This window comes from Callorhinus ursinus, unplaced genomic scaffold (genome assembly GCF_003265705.2).
Source record: "Callorhinus ursinus isolate GAN/ISIS: 27379988/994484 unplaced genomic scaffold, GSC_fseal_2.0 scaffold4, whole genome shotgun sequence".
Taxonomy (NCBI): Eukaryota; Metazoa; Chordata; class Mammalia; order Carnivora; family Otariidae; genus Callorhinus; species Callorhinus ursinus.
The window spans coordinates 84,221,684-84,244,174 of NW_027397066.1; the positions used below are offsets into that span (position 1 = coordinate 84,221,684).

The following is a 22,491-nucleotide window of genomic DNA, read 5'->3' on the forward strand; positions in this document are numbered from 1 at the left end:
GTTCTGTTTTTAACCTTCTGAGGAACTTCCATACTGTTTCCCACAGCAGCTGCACCAGTTTGCATTCCCACCAACAGTGCAAAAGGGTTCCCATTTCTCTACATCCTCACCAACACTTGTTGTTTCTTGTGTTTTTTATTTTAGCCATTCTGACAGGTGTGAGATGATATATCACTGTAGTTTTGACTTGCATTTCCCTGATGATGAGCATCTTTTCATATGTCTGTTGGCCATCTGTATGTCTTCTTTGGAGAAATGTCTGTTTATGTCAGATCATTTACTTTAAAAAAAAAAAATACTGTCAAGTTCCAGAAATGCCAGGGGCTGACAGAAAAATAATAGAACCATTAACCTTCTGCCTTCAACAACCACCAGTACCTGCTATTCACCAATCCTTTATATCCTTTTGTAATTAACACTTAGCTTATTACTCAGTACCTGCTCCTAATTTTTTTAATCATGTCATGCCTCTACATTACCTTCTAACAACAAGGGCAGTGTACAGTCTACTGCAGAATTTCTCATCCTTGGCATTCTTGACATTTTGAGCTTGATAAATTTTGTGTGTTGGTGACCAGGGAAAGGGAGCAAGGGGAAAGGGAATGTTTAGCAGCATCCCTGGCCTCTACCCACTAGATGCCAGCAGTACCCCTCACACACCAAAAAATGTCTACAGACATTGCCAAACGTGCCCCTGTCACTTGGGGGACAAAAATCACTTCCACTTAAGAAACATAGGTCCAGTGCTTAAGAATAAGAAGCTAAGGTGCAGATATAAAAATAATACCCAGAAATCGGTAGTATTTCCATACACTAATAACAAAATAGCAGAAAGAAATTTTTTTTGAAGATTTTATTTATTTATTTGACAGAGAGACACAGCGAAAGAGGGAACACAAGCAGGGGGAGTGGGAGAGGGAGAAGCAGGCTTCTCGCTGAGCAGGGAGCCCGATGCGGGGCTCGATCCCAGGACCCCGGGATCATGACCTGAGCCGAAGGCAGACGCTTAACCAACTGGACCACCCAGGATTCCCTCAGAAAGAGAAATTTTAAAACGACACCATTTACAAATGCACCAGAAAGAATAAAATACCTACGTATAAACTAAACCAAAGAGGTGAAAGACCTCTACTCTGAAAACTATAAAACACTGATGAAAGAAACTGAAGATGACCCAAACAAATTGAAAAATAGTCCATGCTTGTGGATTGGAAGAATCAATATTGTTTAAATGTCCATACTACTCAAAGAAATCCCACAGATTCAATGCAATCCCTATCAAAATATCAACAGCATTTTTTACAAAACTAGAACAAATAATACTAACATTTGTATGGAACCACAGAAGACCCCAAATAGCCAAGGCAATCTTGAAAAAGAAAAACAAAGCTTGGAGATGTGAAAATTCCAGATTTCAAAATATACTACAAAGCGGTAGTAATCAAAATAGTATGGTACTAGCATAAAAATAGATATATAGAGCAGTGGACTAGAATAGAGAGCCCAGAAATAAACCACTGAGTGTATGGTCAGTTAATCTATGACAAAGGAGGCAAGAATATACAATAGGAAAAGACAGCCTCCTCAATAAATGGTGCTGGGAGAACTGACAGCTACATGCAAAAGAATGAAACTGTATCTCTCGTTAATATCATAAATAAAAATAAACTCAAAATGGATTAAAGACCTAAATGTGAGATCTGAAATCATAAAAATCCTAAAAACCATAAAAAAACACAGGCAGTAATTTCTCTGACTTCGGCCATAAGATCATTTTTCTCAGTATGTCTCTTCACGCAAGAAAAACAAAAGCAAAAAGAAACTATTGGGATAACATCAAAGTAAAAGGCTTTTGCACAGCAAAGGAAACCACCAGCACACACACACACACACACACACACACACACACACGTATCCAAAATATATAAAGAACATGTACAAGTCAACACCAAACAAACCCCAAATAATTCAATTAAAAAATGGGCAGAGGACTTGAATAGACATTTTTCAAAAAAAGACATAAAGATAGCCAATGGACACATGAAAATATCCTCAGCATCACTCATCATCAGGAAAATGCAACTCAAAACTAAAATAAAATATCATTTTTACCTATCAGAATGGCTAAAACCAAAAAGACAAGAAACAACAAGTGTTGGTGAGGATATGGATAAAAGGGAACCCTTGTGCACTGTTGGTAGGAATGTAAGTTGGTGCAGCTACAGTGGAAAACAGTATGGAAGTGCTTTGAAAAATTAAAAATAGAAATACCATATAATCCAATCATTCTACTACTGGGTATTTACCCAAAGAAAATGAACACACTAATTCAAAAAGATATGTGCACTTCTGTGTTTATTGCAATGTTATTTACAGCAACCAATATATTGAAGCAATCTAAGTGTCCATCAATAGACAAATGGATAAGGAAGATGTGGTATATATATATATAATGGAATCTGGCACAGCCATAAAAAGATGAGATTGTGTCATTTGAGACGTACCTAGAGGGTATTATGGATGGATGCACCTAGAGGATATTATGGTAAGTGAAATAAGTCAGACTGAGAAACACAAATACTATATGATTTTACTCATAAGTGGAATCTAAAACAAAAACAAATGAATAAACAAACAAAAAGCAGAATCAGACCTATAAATACAGAATAAACTGATGGTTGTCAGAAGGGGATGGGTCAGCAGTTGGGCAAAATGGGTAAAGGAGAGTGGGAGATACAGAGTTCCAGTTATGGAATGAATAGTTCATGGGAATAAAAGGCACAGCAGGAGAAAAAAAGAAAATAATAAGAGGCTATTGAGTCAGAAAGACTTCAGTTTAAATCTCAAATCAGAACCTTATTATTTTTGGACAGCGCTAAGCCTCAACAGTCTCATCTGTAAAATGGAGAGATTGGGAGCCCTTCAAAGGACTACAGTAAATGGTAAAGAACTCATGTGTGGACGACATGGCTAAATGTCCACCAAAATTCATGTTTCCATTTCCATAATATAGAGCTGTTTCTAGGAAGTGACTTCCTAACCTCGGCATCACTGTGGGGCCATGTGCCTCATTCTCATCCTCCCGGAATCATGAGCTCTTAACCACTGAGCTGTGAAATGAAAATCCTCAAATATTAACATTCATTTCTTAAATCCATCAGATACGAAAAATGTAATACCAACACTATGAGTAAAAAGATTATAAAATAAATGTTTTATAAATATTAATTAAAGCTTACACCCATAACAGTTTGTGTATAGAAAAATTCTTCATGACACATGACTAAGCATATCAGATAACCTAAAAATCCAAACCTAAGTTTTTCGTGAATTCTCACCGAAGTTTCTTCACATAAATGAATAGTGCCATGAACTGAACACATTTGGGTGCCAAAATCACATACTATTCTTTTAAATATATCCCTTTTCAAACTGCCTCAGGATATACCCAAATATTTAAAATATCTAATTACAGGGGCGCCTGGATGGCTCAGTCGTTAAGCATCTGCCTTCGGCTCAGGTCATGATCCCAGTGGGATTGAGCCCCGTCGGGCTCCCTGCTCAGTGGGAAGCCTGCTTCTCCCTCTTCCACTACCCCTGCTTGTGTTCCCTCTCTTGCTGTGTCTCTCTCTGTCAAATAAATAAATAAAATAAAAAAGAAAATAAATAAAATAAAATATCTAATTACAGATAGAAAATTAAAAGGACAATCAGATTATTAAATCACATATTAAACATTAAAGTTTTTAAAAGTTATATCCTTTGCAGGGATTATTGCAAAAACAAAATAAATGCTGCTTATTCCCCCTGGGGAAAAAAAAAAGCTAACTTATATTATTATATAATGTATATATAGTAAATACAAGTATAATATGCCTATTAAAAAGTAGTGATGAAAGAAAACCACCATAAAGGAAGGGCTCTATGATGGAGTTGGGAACAAGCTCTTTCCTTTCCCTTTCTCCTTATTTCACATATCAACATATTCATATATATCAAGTTCTGCTTTAGCATTTATAATTACAGAATTTTAAATGACACATGAGACCAAATGGACTTAACAGATATACACAGTACATACCATCCAAAAGCAACAGAATACACATTCTTCTCAGGTGCACATGGAATGTTCTCCAAGACAGATCATCTGTTAGGCCATAAACCAAGTCTTAACAAATTTAAGAAGACAAATCATTCAAGCATATTTTTGGACCCCACAGATATGGAACTAGAAATCAATTATAAGAAGAAGGCTGAAAAATTCACAAATACATGAAGATTAAGGAATATGCTACCGAATAACCAATGGATCAACAAAGAAATCAAAAGAGAAATTGAAAAATAGCCTTGAGACAAATGAAAATAGAAATACAACATACCAAAACTTATGAGATGAAGCAAAAGCAGTTTAAGAGGAAAGATCATAGACATAAATGACTATTTCAAGAAATAAGAAAAATGTCAAATAAAGAACCTAACTTCACATCTCAATAAACTAGAAAAAGAAGAACAAACATAGCCCCAAGTTAGTAGAAGGAAGGAAATAACAAAGATCAGAGCAGAAATAAATGGAATGGAAACTAAAAGACAATAGAAAAGATCAATGAAACCAAGAGCTGGTTTTTTAAAAAAAATAAAATAAACAAAACTGACAAACCTTTAGCTAGACTTGCCTAGGGAAAACAAAAAAAGAGAGGACTCAAACAAAATCAGAAATGAAAAAGATGTTACAACTGATATCTCAGAAATACAAAGAATTTTAAGAGACTACTATGAACAACTATACATCAACAAATTGGACAACCTAGAAGAAATGGATAAATTCTTAAAGACATACAATAGTCCAAGATTGAATCATGAATAAATAGAAAACATGAACAGACCAATTAACTAGTAAGGAGATCGAATCAATAATCAAAAATCTCCCAACAAACAAAAATCCAGGACCAGACATCTTCACTGGTGAATTCTGCCAAACATTCAAAGAATTAATACCAATCCTTCTCAAACTCTTGCAAAAAATAGAAGAGGAGGGAAAACTTCCAAGTTCATTTTACAAGACAAGCATTACCCTGATACCAAAACCAAACAGAGTCACCACAAGAAAAGTACAGGCCAATATCCTTGATGAACATAGATGCAAAAATTCTCAACAAAATATTAACCAACTAAACTCATATAAGTAAAAAAAAAAAATCATATACCATAATCAAGTGGAACTTATTCCAGGGATGTAAGGATGGTTCAACGCCTACAAGTCAATCAACATGGTACACCACATTAATAAAATGAAGTATAAAAATCATATGCTCATGTCAACAAATGCAGAAAAAGCATCTGACAAAATTCAGCATCCATTTATTATAAAAACTCTCAACAAAGTGGTTACAGAGGGAACACAGCTCAACATAATAACGGCCATATATGGCAAGGCCACAGCTAACATCATACTCGATGGTGAAAAGCTCAAAATTTTCCTCTAAGGTCAGGAACAAGACCTGGATGCCTACTTTCACCACTTTTATCCAACATAGCATTGGAAGTCCTAGCTAGAGCAATTAGACAACAGAAAGAAATAAAAGCCATACAAACTGGAAAGGAAGAAATAAAGTTGTCACTATTTGCAGATGACATGTTACTATATGGAGAAAACTCTAAAGACTTCACAAAAACCTGTCAGTATAAATAAATTCAGTAAAATTGAAGGATATGAAATCAATATACAGAAATCTGTTGCATTTCTGTGTACTAATAATTAACTACTAGCAAGAGAAATTAAGAAAGCAATCTATTTACAACTGCATCAAAAAGAATAAAATATCTAGGAATAAGTTTAACCAAGGAAGTGAAAGACTGACATTATTATTGAAAATTCTACTGAAAACTATAAGACATTGTTAAAAGACACCGAAGACATAAATAAATGAAAAGATATTCTGTATCATTGATTGGAAGAATTAATATTGCTAAAATGTCCATACTACCCAAAGCAATCTACAGATTCAATGCAGTCCCTACCAAAACCACAATGCATTTTTCATGAAATAGAATGAATAATCCAAAAATTTTTATGGAACCACAAAAGACCCTGAATAGTCAAAGCAATCTTGAGAAAGAAGAACAAAGCTGGAGGCATCATGCTTTCTAACTTCAAAATATTTAACAAAAGAAAAGTAATTAAAACATTATGGTATTGGCATAAAAACAGACACATGGATCAATAGAACAGAATAGAGAACCAAGAAATAAATTCATATATGTATGGCCAATTAATTTATGACAAAGGAGACAAGAATGGGGAAAGGACAGTCTCTTTAGTAAATGGTGTTGGAAAAACTGGACAGCCACATGCAAGAGAATGAAACTGAAAAACTATCTTCAACCATGCACAAAAGTTAATGCAAAATGGATTAAAGACTTGAATGTAAGATCTGAAATCATAAAACTCCTAAAAGAAAACATAGGTGGTAAGCTCCTTGGCATTGGTCTTGGCTTGATTTTTTTGGATTTGACACCAAAAACAAAGGCAACAAAAATAAACAAGTGGGACTACATTAAACTAAAAAGGTTCTGCACAGCAAAGGAAACCATCAACAAAATAAAAAGGCAACACATTGAATGGGAGGAAATATTTGCAAATCATATGCCTGCTAAGGGGTTAATATCCAAAATATATAAAGAACATGCCCAACTCAACAGCAAAAAACAAACAATTCAATTAAGAAACGAGCCAGGGATCTAAACAGACATTTTTCCAAAGAGGACATACAGATAGCCAATAAGTACACGAAAAGGTGCTCACTTATTATCAGGGAAATGCAAATCAAAACCACAATGAGGTATCACCTGACACCTGTTAGGATGGCTATTATCAAAAAGGTAAGAGATAACAAATGTTGGCAAGGATGTGGAGAAAAGGGAACCCTTGTGCATTGTTGATGGGAATGTAAGTTGGTGTAGTCACTAAGGAAAACAATATGGAGGTTACCTAAAAAATTAAATGTAGAACTACCATATGATCCAGCAATTCCACTTATGGATATTTATCTGAAAAAAATAAAAACACTAACTCAAAGAGATATATGTACCCCCATGTTCACTGCAGCATTGTTTATAATAACCAAGATACTGTAACAATCGAAATGTTCATTGATGATGAATTGATAAAGTAAACGTAGCATACACACACACACACACACACACACACACACACACACACACACACTGGAATATGACTCAGCCATAAAAAAGAATGAAACCTTGGAGCACCTGAGTGGCTAAGTCAGTTGAGCATCCATCCAACTCTTGATTTCGGCTCAGGGCATGATCTCAGGGTCATGGGATCAAGACCTGCATTGGGCTCTGTGCTGGGCATGGAGCCTGCCTGGAATTCTCTCTTTCCCTCTGCCCCTCCCCACTTGTGATCACTCTCTCACTCTGTAAAAAAAAAAGAAAGGAATGAAATCTTGCCATTTGTGACAACACAGATGGACTTTGAGGGCATTATGCTAAGTGAAATAAGTCATAGAAAAGTAAATACTGAATGATCTCACTTATATGTGGAATATAAAAACAAGAAGAAGTTCATGGAAACAGAGAACAGACTGGTGGTTGCCAGAGGTATGAGGTGGGAGGTGGGGTGGAATTGGTGAAAGTAGTCAAAAAAAAAAAGGAAAGAAAGAAAAAGTAAAAGAGTCTCTACGTCTCTAAGAAAGGAAAGGAAGGGAAGGGAAAAAGGGAAGAGAAGGGAGGGGAGGGAAGGAAGGAAAGAAAAGAAAGAAAGAAAGAGAGAAGGAGGGAGGAAGGAGGGAGGGAGGGAGGGAGGAAAGTAGGAAGAAAGAAAAATAGAAAAGAAAAGAAATATCCATAGAACACTTGAGCCCGCTCTGTGCCTTCTTCTCTCTGTCTATGGAAATCTTGTGGCTGGGGTATTTGCTTCCAGAGGTAATTCCAGATATCCACAATGGACACACACACACACACACACACACACACACACACACACACACACGAATGAGAGCAACTTCCACATTCAAACACTATTTGCACTGACAATCCTGGAATCTCTCAGCCTGCACAACTTCTCTACTTACAAAAATCTTTTAAGTTCTAGGTGAAATGCTATGTTCCTAGGAAACATAAATATCCATAGTTACAGAAGTTGTAAAACCAAATTGGATAATAACTATAGGAGAAATGTATATGAGGGAGGAGATAATTCTTGCCCCCACAAAGGCACTGGGCCCAGATTGTTTTATGGGTAAATTTGTCTCAGTAAAACTGATAATCTCTATTTTATTTAAATTGCCTCTAGACATTAAAAACAACAACAAAAGGCTCCTAACTCATTCTGTGCAGTGAGCACAAACATATACACATATACCAAGTGCCACAAGCTGGGTTCTCCAGGCTAAATCTGTCTCACAAATAGTTTTGTTTACATAGCATTTTTTAAAATACTGAATATAAATGAGACCCAATATCCACATCCTATTACCATCGTCCCCTCTTCTTTATGAGCCTCATCAACTCTACTTACTTTTTTAAGACAAATTTGGCTCCTCTAGGCATATGAGTTTACAACTCTTACCACAGACTGAGTTTGCTTGTGAACATAAATTTTTAAATTCTAACCAAAATATTAGCAAATCAAATCTAGCACAGAATAAAAGAACAAAGCGTTATAGCTAAATAAAGTTTATATTAGAACTAGTTTGTCATTAGAAAATTAATTCACAGGATTCACTATATTAATATATTGAGGAACAAAAAGAAAGAAAGAAAAAAAGGAGTGGCATATCAATAAATCATCTAAAGTAGAAATTCTCAACCTTTGGGGTTCCATGGATGGGCTCCAGAAAGAGTCCATGATAATCTGCAGTTGTAAACACAATATTGGTGTATGTGTGGTGAGTTCCACAGATAAGTTAATTCTCAAATAAGTCCAAAACCCATAAATCCATTCACATGCTGCAGCATTACAATGGACTGTTCTGTATTAAAATATTGAAGGTTGCTCTAAAAAAAGGACACAAAGATATACTATACTAATATTCAAACTGATCCATTTTTAAAACAGGTTCTTAAATTCTGTTGCATGAAAAATCATTACTTACTGCCAAGACAATCTTCCGAATGTTTTTCACATACAGTATCACATAGTCTTTGATGTAGGTATGCAGTTCACTGGCGGGTATATTATACCAATTCATCATCAGCGCTGCTTCATTTTCATTATTTCCACTCCATGCAATGATGGAGGGATGATATTTCAGTCTCCTGATCTAAAATTTCAGAAAACATAAAACAATTTTCAAATGATCAACAAGAAAAAAAAAGCCTCAGAGCTATAATTATTCATAAAATGATAGCCATTGCATTTCTGCACATAAATTCTTATGTACCAGAAAACTCATTAGAAAATGGCTTGTAACATTACCTGTCAGAATACATTTTAAGAAATCTCTGATTCTTTTTACCTAGATTTTATAAACACCAGTAAGATGGGGTTCCTCTTCTCTACTGTATAAAACCTGAAGAAAATATAATCCCTTTTATTAAAAAAGAAAAATAAATCAACTTCATCATCATCTGACTTGCCACAAAAAGGCTCTAAGAAACACAAAAGGCAGGAGACATTACATTACAGAGGAGTCTCTCAAGAACAAGTTGGAGTTTTGTGTGAAGAAACAAATGAGGAAGAACAACCACTTCTGCTGAAAGAGGGATTGAGGTTGTCATGGTCTCCACTGAGATCAGGAAACCACAAGGATAACCAGAGAGGGTTTTACAAAGCAAGTGAGTTCCCAGAGATACTCTGTAAATTAAAGACAAATATATGGAATATCCTAAAGGAAAAAGGATTAGGGCATCAAGAGGATGTCTCCAGAAAGAACTATCAGTGTCATGTCCTGAGAAATCAACTAAGCTTAAGTAAGTTACTGAATATATCTGAACACGGAAAAAGAAATTAGAGAATCTGTCTGAAAATCTTGCCAGCCTTAAGAATTGAGCCTGCACGAACTGGGCTTTCTGTGGACTGGCCCTACATAAAGGTGAAAGGATCCAGTTCTTCAGACACCCTGGGAGATGTACTCCAGCAGAAGAGGGCAGTTAAATCTCTTTGAGAACACAATGAGTCAATGGTCAAGAGAAATCCTCTGGACCACAGTTTAGCAAAATAACCTTATTGGTTATAGCTTCTCTTCCATGTAATGCATGGTTACAGTGATGGATCCCAGCTGATGTTCTCACTATGGCCTCCATTCAAGATGCTAAGTATCTCCTACATGAAACAGAGATGCATTAAGGATGCATTAAAGGGATTTATCTCATTCTTAAAAATTACAGGTGATGGGTATTAAGGAGGACACATATTGCATGGAGCACTGGGTGTTATACGAAAACAATGACTCATGGAACACTACATCAAAAACTAATGATGTACTGCATGGTGACTAACATAACATAATAAAATTAAATTAAATTGAAAAAAAATTACAGCCTTGTGTTTTTCTAAACCAGCCTTATGAATGCTACTTCCTTTATTTGCCTCTGTGCGTGCCCAGGTAAGTGACGACTGCTACCAACTGGGACTGGCACGTTTATGGTGCTACTGAAAACACAAATACTGAAGAGGCAAAAAGATCCAGTGACTCTGTGCTACACATACCCTTCAAACGGACCCAGAATTTTTGAGAAGCTTCACTTTAAAATCTTAACAAAGTCTGCATAAAAAGCTCTCCTCTTTAATAATACATAAAAGAATTGAAGGTACATAGATACCATATTTTATTTATTTGTATGAGAAAAAATCTTAAAAAACTGAAATGTCTGCAACCTACACAACTATAATTAATATTTTTTAAGCTCCATCAAAAACTAATGATGTAACATATGGTGATTAACATAACAATAAAAAAATTAAAAAAAATATTTTTTAAGCTCATCCATCCATCTATCCATCTATCCTCCTGACGAATAACCCAGCCGAGCAGTGGGGATTACAGAGAGGAACAAGCCCCTAGGCTGCAGGGAGATTACAAACTTGCAGGTGAAACAAAACATTGAACAAGTAATTCAAAGTGTAGCACAGGTCATAAAGGGCAAATGATGTGATCTAGACTTGCAAATATAGAAAAGGTTTTTTTCCCAGAAAAATTCATGCTCAAGGTAAGAGGTGCCAGAAGAAAATGAGAGAGGTGGTCCATAGGGAGGGTGAGGGGGAAAATTTTCCAGAGCATAGACAGCACAGAAGAGGGTGCTTGATGGGGCCAGGGAGGCCAACAGAGACAGGATAGTGCACAGCATCTTTATCTGGAGGACTCTGAGCAAGAGATGAGTCATTTGTACTTTTTAAACCTTTTTTTAAAAAATAAAACACATACAAAAAACAAATTGTGAAATAGCAAATTACTGTAACACAATCACCCTTGTAACCACCACCCAGATCAAGAAAGGGAGCCCCAGAAGTCCTCAAGCAGTCCTTCCTAATTGTAGTCCCATCCTGCTTCCAACAGTAACCACTACCTTGAGTATTACAGTAATCATTTCCTTGCATTGCTTTTGGTTTTCCATGCAAATGTCCATCCACAGATATTATAACTATGAAATCACAGATTTTAACATGCTTTCTGGATTTCACTCCATTGACACTCTTACCCTTATTGAATCTCAAATTGTCCCACTTTTGGTTGGTGAGAGTTTTATCAAAGTTCTTTTAACATATCTTTGATAGTTTCCTTGTCATCTGTATGTCAAAATATTCCAGGGCCATCTATTATACTTCCTGTCCCAGACATGGAATTAGCCATTTCTCTAAGAAGCCCTTCTGTTAGTGGGAAAAATTATTTCAACAGAAGGATACACAATATTATTAGGTTGTTCTAGTCCTTTTCGGTGAATAGAGCTAGGTTATAATCACTTCCTTGCACTTATAGATCTATAAATATAAGTGTGTACATATGGAATGCAAAAGAAATCAAGGAGTCAAGAATCACTTTAAATTTCTGACCTGAGAAATGCAAAGACTGGCTTTGCCATTTGTTGAGGTGGGGGAAACTACAGGAAAAGCAGGTTGGGAGACGGTAATGCAAGTTTGGTTCAGACATGTTACATCTGAGATGATTATGAAACCTCCAAGCAGAGGTGCCAAAAGTAGGCAGCTGGAAACAAGAACCAGGAATTCAGCAGAGATGTCAGAACTGGGGACAAATGTGAAAGTCGTCAGCATAGAGGTGGTGTTAAAGCCTTGAGACTGGGTGGAATCACCTAGGAAGTCAATTATCCGACTGTGATTTTCATGGGATTTAGTAAAGAGAACAACAACAAAATACAAAACAAAATGAGGAGAGGTTTAACAAAAGGCAAATGAAACATTAGCATTTTCCCTCTTCTTGGAATGGTAATGACATACCTGGTGAGCAACTTCTGCTCTCACTGAATTCATGAAGTCCCGATCGGTTGGATAAAGGGCACAGGCAAACATAAAATCCTGCCATACCTGTCAAACCAGTAAAAAGCAATAAACTACTTCCATAGACTTGATTACACAGAAAGAAATTCTTCATTCTGAACTTTGGGAATTATCTTTCAGGCAAATGAAAAAACAAGTTAGCCTGATGAGTGTGACCATTTGAGCACTACTATGATTGAGGCAGTGGGAGAGGCTCTCATACAGACCGCACGACTTTCCAGAACTGCACAAAACTGTGGGGGGAACCCGCGAGGAGAAAATGCTACGTAGGGAGAAAACAAAGAGAAGGAAAGGGAATTCAAATAAGGAAACAGTGAGTGTGTTGAAGGGAATGTGAAATTCGAAAAGAACCTTACCCCAGCCCCTCCTCACTTGCAATACTTTAATATTCACTGGGAATTTGGTATTGAGAGATGGACCAGATTGTTTATAAAAGAATTAACTTTTCATGGCCAAAAGGATTACTACAGGGACATTTTCATAATGAAACCACATAAGTTGATCTTTCTCTTCCTTCCTTCCTTCCTTCCTTCCTTCCTTCCTTCCTTCCTTCCTTCCTTCCTTCCTTCCTTCCTTCCTTCCTTCCTTTTCTTGAAGGAGACAGAGAGAGTGTGTGTGTGAGCTGGGGCTCAGAGGAAGAGAAAGAAACATCCCAAGCAGGCTCTGCACGATGCAGGGCTCAATCTCACGACCCTGAGATCATGACCTGAGCCAAAACCAAGAGTCAGATACTTAATCAACTGAGCCACCCAGGCGTCCCACATAAGTCCATTTCTAGAGAGGCTGTTTTGATGCAGTAGTTAAGAGCACAGGCCCCAAATCAGTCGACCTGAGTCAGAAACTTGGTTCTACCACATACCCACTGTGTGGTTTTGGGCAGGTTATTTCACCTCTCCTCCATGTGTCAGTTTCCTTACTGGCAAAATGGGGATGGAGAACAGCAGTAACTACTTCATAGGATGGGCATGAAGATGAAATAAAATAACAGATGCAGAGCACTGAGAACAATGCCTGGTCCTCAATAAATATTATAGAATATTGTCACATTATCATGCCCATCAGCATTATCAATATTATAATTACTATTCTTCTATGGAATGCTTTGTATTTTAGAACTGTAATGCCAGAACTAAAAGATTATATTTCCTGTGCTTAACCCTCACCAATGCAAAACATGTTTGGAGTACTTAATAACAATATTAAGCATAGCTTTTCTTCATTGAATTTTATGATTTTTCTTCTCTCTTGGTCTTGTTAGATCTCCTTAAAGTTAAAATTTTTAAATATGTTTATGCATACCCTCATATCAAAAAGAAAATTACAAATATAGAATGCTTACCACTTAAAAATAATTAAATAATTATGATATTCACCATCAGCTATGGTTCTGGGTTTGCAAGATGCCGTTTATTCCTCTGCAAAAAATGGATTATCAGTCCTGGCTCTGAAAAAAGAAGGAATGAGCCATAGCACCCACTCAGAACACAGGAGCTCAAAGTGAGGATATAGTAACATATCAATCAATAAAATGCTGTTGACTACCCACCATTATTCCTAGTTCATCACAGAGTCTATAGAATTCATCCTGCTCATATATTCCTCCTCCCCAAACCCGGAGAGTATTCATGTTAGCATCCACAGCAGACTGCAAAAGGAGCCGTAACCTATAGAAGAAATTTTTAAAACAAATGTTAATTTGAAAATCTGGGGATGTTTAAGAAAGATTTAAAAAACACATGGTGTGGGCGCCTGGGTAGCACAGTTGGTTAAACGTCTGCCTTCAGCTCAGGTCATGATCCCAGGGTCCTGGGATCAAGCCCTGTGTCGAGCCCCACATCGGGCTCCCTGCTCAGCGGGGGGTCAGCTTCTCCCTCTCCCTCTGCCTGCCGCTCCCCGGCTTGTGTTCTCTCTCTCTGTATCACCCAAATAAATAAAATCTTAAAAAAACACACACACACATGGTGGTTGATAAATACGTTTCAAATCTCTTAGAAAAACACATTCTAAAATTATGATGATTTGGATATAATGCTAGGTGAAGAAAGTGAGACAAAATTATATACACAATCACTGTAACCACATAAACAAAACTGGAAAATTGTGGGTTATATATCTTTTCTCTGCCTTCTAAATTCACACTGTTACTATACTGTTTTTGACACTAAATTTTTTCTTATTCTTATAGAAAAAGAAAACATTTGTAAACCTTGGGAAGTATGAGCTAATTTTAAACAACCATTTCAAATCATAAGACAAAAATCAGTTTGCATATTAGTACCTGGCTTACTCGCTTACTCTTATCTCCTTTTTTCTTCTTTTTTTTAATTTTATTTATTTGACAGACAGAGAGAGACAGCAACAGAGGGAACACAAGCAGGGGGAGTGCGAGAGGGAGAAGCAGGCTTCCCGCTGAGCAGGGAGCCCAATGCGGGGCTCGATCCCAGGACCCTGGGATCATGACCTGAGCTGAAGGCAGACGCTCAACGACTGAGCCACCCAGGCGCCCCTCTCCTTTTTTCAATTCCTCCAGTCCAGTACAGATTTTCCTCAATTTACAATGGGATTATATCCCAATTAGCCCATCATTGTAAGTTGAAAGTATTGTAAGTCGAAAATGCATTTAATACACCTAACCTACCAAACATCCTAGCTTAGCCTCACCTGCCTTAGATGTGCTCAGAACACTTACATTAGCCTACGGTTAGGCAAAACCATCTAACACACAGTCTAGTTTGTAATAAAGTATTGATATCTCATGTAATTGAATACTGTACTGAAAGTGAAAAACAGAATGGGTATATGGGCACAGAATGGTTGTGAATGTATCGACTGTTGACCCTCAGTATGGCATGACTGACTGGGAGGCCTCGGCTTCTGCCACTGCCCAATATCACAAGAGATTACTGTACCACATAGCGCTAGCCCAGGAAAAGATCAAAAGTCAAAATTCAAAGCAAAACTTCTACTGAATGTGTATCTTTTTTACACCATGGTAAAGTCAAAAAATCACATCAAACCATCATACGTAGGGTACCGACTATGTTTCTTTCTCTAGTAAATTAAATTTCCTTTCTGATTTTTCCAATTTCTATTCACATCACCCACAGGATGATGTACAGCCACTCCGAGAACATCTACCCTGCATTTCCAGAACAGAGCCCAGAGAGGAACCAAGAAGCCCCCAATAACTGGCTGGCCAAGGACCCAGAGCATTGTGCCTCAGCGGGTGTACTAATGGCCCAGCTGTACTGAAAAATCACTGCCCGAACCAGCCAGATGAGAGGAGCCAGGAGATGAAAAGGAAAAGAGGCAGCAAATTATCTGTGTCTATGTCTGGAGAATAATTTCATTTTCATATGAAATTCAAGACAATATATACAGTTTAAAGTAAAAGCAAATTACTACAACTTTCAGCAAATTCTAAACACCAAATAATATACTACAATGCATATTTATACATATGTAAATAAGTTAAACGTGTTTATTTTCTCTTCACAAAGTTTATTTTTACTATCACAAAGACAGTTTACAATCGCAATCAGGAAATATTATTTTCTTATGAAGTGCTATTCTCAAAGCTTCGGATAAACACTTTAAATTTTCTTCTAGATTTAAAATTGTAAAGCTTTTTTAGTTCCTTTTACTAAGGTAAAAGTAAAAGAATATACAAATAGCTTAGAATGAAGAAGGAAATATGGGTTTCCATTTTTTTAAAAGAATGTACAAAAATATTTAAGGTATTCTTTGAAAAATAAAAAAAAACAAATTTAACCTTTTCAGGGATTATCCAAAATGTGCATTAGTCATTTTCTTGTTCCTCCAGAGGAAATATATAATAGTTTTCTAGAAATTGGATGGTTTCAGCAGTCTCAAGTCATTTAGCTGTTAAGACTATCAATAGCTAATGAAAATGGAATATATGATTTAAAAAGCCTTTCCATTCTAAAGTTTCCATCATCCTAGAATTCTGTCTTACCTCTCAGTTCCTTCCACTGGAACCAAAGAAAACAAAAATGAGTAATTCTTTAGCTTTGTGGGACTGTTAATAAAAAGAAAAACAAGAAATAAAAAATGATAACTTACAAGTCAGAGGTTACGCGATCCTGGAATGAATCTGCTGGGATCCAGTTGGAGCCTTTCAGAAATATGGGCAATCCATTAATTTTGAAGTAGAAACTCAGACCTCGAGATCCTTCAATGGGCTCTTCTATAAGTTCCACTGTCCTAAAATAAACCTATTATGAACAAAATTAAATACTGAGTATCAAATTTAAAACATAAGCAAAGAGATTTTTTTTAAAAAGGAAAGCAAACTTTTGAACAATTTACACGAACATAATTTAATGTTAATTTCCTATTTGCTATGAGGCATTTAATGTGGAAGTACACATTTCAGAAAAAAATAGAATAAATTATTGCCAGATTCTATCTTTTAATAGATATAAAATATAGAAACTATTAAAGAAGAAATATATTCTAGTCTTCCTCATGAAACAGGCATTTGTAATTCCATCAAAAGAAATATATTTGAAGGATGCCTGAGGGGCTCAGCTGGTTAAGCATCCGACTCTTGGTTTCAGTTCAGGTCATGATCTCAGGGTTGTGAGATTGAGCCCCATGTCAGGCTCAGCACAGAGTCTGCTTAGGATTCTTTCCCTCTCCCTCTGCCCCCCCCGCCCACTAAAATAAATAAATCTTTTTTTTTTTAAAAAGAAATATATTTGAAGATAACACTTCAAAATTAGAACAAAACTTATACTATTTCACAAAAACGGGGGAGAAATCCCACCAGTTAAACTGATGTATCCTGCATATAAAAACACACTCTCACTTCAGTGTTGTTAACATGTGCCAAAATGTGCATCTTAGAAGCAAAGACATATAGCACAAGCAATTTAATCCCAACTAATCATCACATTAAACTTGATGCTGGAGCTCTAGAGATGTAAGTGGTGTTTCAGCTGGAAGATGGAATAGGAGTGCATACTCCAAAGTTATAATTGGTGTGTGAGAAGAAGCTGAGACCTTTGTCTCTGTGACACTCTAGCCAGGTTTTCCCACAGTTAAGCAGGAGCAGCAAGACTCGATAAAGAAGATTGATGTTCCTATTCAAATCTTCATTCCTTCCAGCCATGAACTGGATCAAAGAATGAGGAACATGGTTCTACGCAAACAAGGCCTAGCCTTGAACCAAGATTAAGCTTTTCTTCTCTAATTAAAATAAATAAATGAGGGGTGCCCGGGTGACTCAGTCGTTAAGCGTCTGCCTTCGGCTCAGGTCATGGTCCCAGGGTCCTGGGATCGAGCCCCACATCGAGCTCCCTGCTCGGGAAGCCTGCTTCTCCCTCTCCCACTCCGCCTGCTTGTGTTCCCTCTCTCACTGCATCTCCCTCTGTCAAATAAATAAATTAAATCTTTAAAAAATAAAATAAATGAATTAATTAATCAATTTATTTCATGAAATAAAAGTGCCCACCATTCTTCTACTTCCTTACCTTTGCCCTTATGACTGACAGACAAAAAGATACGAATGAACTTTATGAGAAGACATAGAATAAGGCTTGGTTGAGGAGGATCTTGACATGGAATTACCAAAGCTGCTTTAGGATTGCAAAATGTAAAAAATGTAAAGTGATTTTCACAGATAACTTTTAAAACACCTTGATGGGTAGATTCAAATATCTAGAACAGCAGTTCTTCAGGTATGGCTGGGGGACTACAAGGGACCCCTTGGAATCCTGCAGGAGGTCCTTGTGTTCAAAAAAAAAACAACAAAAAACTATTTCCATAGTAGAGCTAAAACATCATTTGCCTTTTTCACTCTCACACTCTTTTGAATGTATGGTGGAATTTTCCAGAAGCTACATGATATGTGATGATATCATCACTTTGTTGGCTAATGGAATGCATGCTTGCATATTCTGGTGTGTTCTACTTCTATGGTAGAGGTTTAGTGTTTAAAGAGGTGTGTTTTCAGAAATTAACTCAGTTTGTTCTCAGCTTCTACTGTGTTCTTAGTAGTGGTGTCTCGTTATTCTTGCTGTAATGTCTGTAACCTCACTGTCGTTCAATAAATTCTCCTTTTGAATCTCAAAGTTTCCCTTGCAACCTACACAGAAACACAAGAGGAAGGGCGCCTGGGTGGTTCAGTCGTTAAGCATCTGCCTTCGGCTCAGGTCATGGTCCCAGGGTCCTGGGATCCAGCCCCGCATCGGGCTCCCTGCTAGGCAGGAAGCCTGCTTCTCCCTCTCACTCCCCTTGTTTGTGCTCCCTCTCTTGCTGTTTCTCTGTCAAATAAACAAAAAATCTTTTAAAAAATAAAGTAATACATGCATATTTATATCAATTTTCAAATTATTCCAAATATTTACTTTTTAGGATTTTATTTATTTATTTGACAGAGAGAGAGAGAGCACAAGCAGGGCAAGCAGCAGGCAGAAGGAGAGGGAGAGGGAGAAGCAGGCTCCCCGCAGAGCAGGGAGCCTGATGTGGGACTCGATCCCAGGACCCTGGGATCATGACCCAAGCCGAAGGCAAATGCTTAACTGACTGAGCCACCTAGACACCCAGTACATCATTAGTATCTGATGTAGTGTTCAACGATTCATTATGAGAAGCACATGTATTAGCTGAGAGAGTTTTACAGTTGACATTGCTGAATGCCTACTGGATAAAAAGTCAGAAAATGAGATCACCACATTGTCACATTGCAATGATACAGTTAAATCATCCAAAACATGATTTGCAAACATGTAAAACAATGTCATTCTCTCTACATTAAGCTGCAACAGGATACTGAACTGATCTCTCATCTGAACTATCACAGTTTGCCTGAGAAATGGATGAATCTAGAATGATGGACTTACTGTTTGCTTATATTTGTTAATCAGCACAATGAATCATCAAAGATCTCTTTTATGTGAATCTTTGGCAACAAAATACAAGAGATGCTGAAATATTCAAAGCATTGAACAGTTTCTTTGACTCTCAAGGTTAGCAACAACTGTGTTAACATTTGCCCTGATGTTACAAAAGCAGTGGTGGGTAACACTCCTGGTGCCTCAGCAAAAATCAAGGCAGTAGATCTGAACTGCGCTGTCACTGTATCTTTCATCTTCAGGCATCAGCAGAAAAAAAAAAGTCAGTTTCACTTAAGAATGTCCTTGATAAAGCAGTAAAAATTACTAATTCTATCTTAACCTTGAGTAGACATCGTTATAATAGTCTGTGTGATGAAATGATAGAATGGGAAACACAGATAAAGTCCCACACAATGGATTTCTTGAGGAAAAGCATCTGGGCCACTGCGTGAGTTGTAAACTGAATTAGTCACCTGGTTCATGAAACTTCATTTTAACTGGAAAGAACTGCCAGACAAACTATGGTTCTTCAGAATTGGCTATTTGTCAGACATTTTCTTGAAAATGAATGAAGTGAGCCTTGTCACTTCAAGGAAAATAAGTAAAAGTACTGTGGACAAGGATAAAACTCAAACTTACAGGTAAAAATTAGGATTTAGGAAAACTTGTATCCACTACCATGAGCTCGAGTGCTTCCTAATACTTAAAAGACTTTTCAGATAACATCAGTGTGGTATTAACAAATGTGAATGTGATATTATATAATGGAATGTTTCAATGTTTGGAAACACTTGGAAATCTCAAAACACTAATATTTTTCAAATAACCAACACACTATATTATGATATCACATACAAATAAAAGATCCATTAAGAATGAGTAAGTCATGGTAATAAAAGGTACAGCATAGAGAACATAGTGGTGTTGTAATAACATTGTATGGTGACAGGTGGGAGCCGCACTTGTGAGCATAGCATAAGGCACAGAGTTGTCAAATCACTATGCTCTACACCTGAAACTAATGTAACACTGTCAACTATGTCTCGGTAAAAAAAAATAATTTAAAAGATCCCTTAAAGGTGCAAGATATAAAACCAACAGATTTCAATTTAACAGAGGACAAACAGTTCATTAAAATGGCTTCAGATTCCACATTGCAACTAACCTTTAAGAAACCACCACTACTTAAGTTCTCCTGTAGTACCAAAGAATAGCCTCGATTATTTGAAAAGGCTATTAAAGTACTCCTCTCCTTTCCAACTACATATCTATGTAAGATCCTTTCTTTTTCATATGTTTCAATGAAAACAACATGTTGCAAATTGAATGCAGAGGCAGATGAGAATCCAGCTGTCTTCCATTAAGCAACACATTAAAGAGATTTGCAAACATGTAAAACAATGTCATTCTCTCTACATTTTCTGTTTTGTAAATATATCTATTCTTCATAAAATAACTCATATATTAACATGTCATGGATTTGGTACTGTGATTTGAAATGAGTAAATATTTAATCCTCAGTTTTAAAATCTACTCACATAAACAAAGGTACGTTGTGGTTCTCAATAATTTTTATGAATGTAAAGTCATTGTGAATCCAAAAAAATTTGAGAATCACTAACCTAGAAAATAAAACTCATTTATGTCTTTAGACCGATTAATGCTACAAATACTATTAATGATAAAACTTATCTTCCCCAATTTTTTTCTTTTCTGTTCAACTTTTCTCGTGAAAAGACAGCTATCCCCATCTTCCGCTCTTGCAATAACAATTTTATGACCCAGGTCAAAGTAAACCCTAAAGCCCCTGACAGTTGTCAGAGGTGAAGCAGGAATTACCAGCCACCTTTCGTTCTGGACATTCTTCGACAGGTTAAAGGCTGGTGGGTCTATGATTAGTGTCAGTCATTCTCCATGTCCTCTGGGAGTCCTGACAGGTAACATAAAAGCCTTCTTCTACAACAGGTATTTTACTTCAGAGGAAATAATAGGCTTTGAAAGCGGTTTTTTGAAAAGACCCCTCAGTAACACATATTTACATCCAGAGTGGATTACAAGATCAAAACTATTTTAAACAGCCCAACAAAATAAATTATTGTCTAAAAGTAGAAAAAAATACCTAAGAACCTAAATATGTAAGCCAAGCAGTTTGAATTTAAATTTTTTTAAATTTCCAAATTTGTTGGGGCACCTGGGTGGCTCAGTCGTGAAGCGTCTGCCTACGGCTCAGGTCATGATCCCAGTGTCCTGGGATTGAGCCTCGCATCAAGCTCCCTGCTCAGCGGGAGGACTGCTTCTCCCTCTTCCACTCCCCCTGCTTGTGTTTCCTCTCTCGCTGTGTCTCTCTCTGTCAAATAAATAAATAAAATCTTTAAAAAAAATTTCCAAATTTGTCTATTGTTGATGATTCTATTAGCAACTCACTAGGTAAGTTTTTAAATTAGCTTTATGATTACATTTCAAAGTACAGAATAGCTGAACACATTTTTTAGACAAGAGTTAGGAATATCTTAACTAAAGGGCTTAAGAGGTGTGTGACTGATAATACTGTACTTCTCAAATTTCTTTCTCTGGCAGACCAGATGATGATGTAATGAATCATAGATTCATAAACTGCATATCACTTCTCAGCTGTTTGTAATCAAATACTAAAAAGGCTGTCATAGTTGGGGCGCCTGGGTGGCTCAGTGGGTTGAGTGTCTGACTCTTGGTTTCGGTTCAGGTTATGATCTCAGGGTGGTGAGATCGAGCCCCAAGTCCGTCGGTCAGTTGGGCTTTGTGCTCAGTGGGGAGTCTGCTTCTCCCCCTCTCCCTCTGCCCTGCTCATGCTTTTTCTCTCTCAAATAAAGAAATCTTAAAAAAAAAAAAGCTGTCATAGTATCACTAGATACTACTGATTTTCTTCTTAATAAAAAACCTTATTTCCAAATATTAACAAATGTTACCTGAAATATTTTTCAAATAATTTCCATGGATTTTCAAAACATACCTAAAATCATTTCACCTACATTATGTATTTTTAGAGACAAGCAAATGTATTTCTGTCTGCTCTGAAAGTGCTTTAACATGCAGAAGCACTGAGAAAACACGTGCTGGATTTCCACAAAGAGCTGTCCTCACACAGGCCTGAGCAAGAGGACACAGGAGAGCCTCGCT

The 22,491-nt window shown here is 36.8% G+C and overlaps 1 protein-coding gene across 3 annotated transcripts in view; it reads right to left on the minus strand.

Moving 5' to 3' along the window:
• Positions 1-22,491, minus strand: part of MANBA (mannosidase beta) — a 115,160-nt gene that overhangs the window by 33,704 nt on the left and 58,965 nt on the right. For 2 of the 3 annotated variants that reach the window (XM_025873520.2, XM_025873518.2), the window contains exons 8-11: positions 16,559-16,710; positions 14,022-14,139; positions 12,416-12,502; positions 9,117-9,284 (exon numbers count right to left, since the gene is read on the minus strand). In XM_025873520.2, coding sequence (XP_025729305.1) covers positions 9,117-9,284; positions 12,416-12,502; positions 14,022-14,139; positions 16,559-16,710 — 525 coding nt within the window. The remainder of the gene's footprint in view (positions 1-9,116; positions 9,285-12,415; positions 12,503-14,021; positions 14,140-16,558; positions 16,711-22,491) is intronic. The other variant, XM_025873519.2, reaches the window with a different exon arrangement.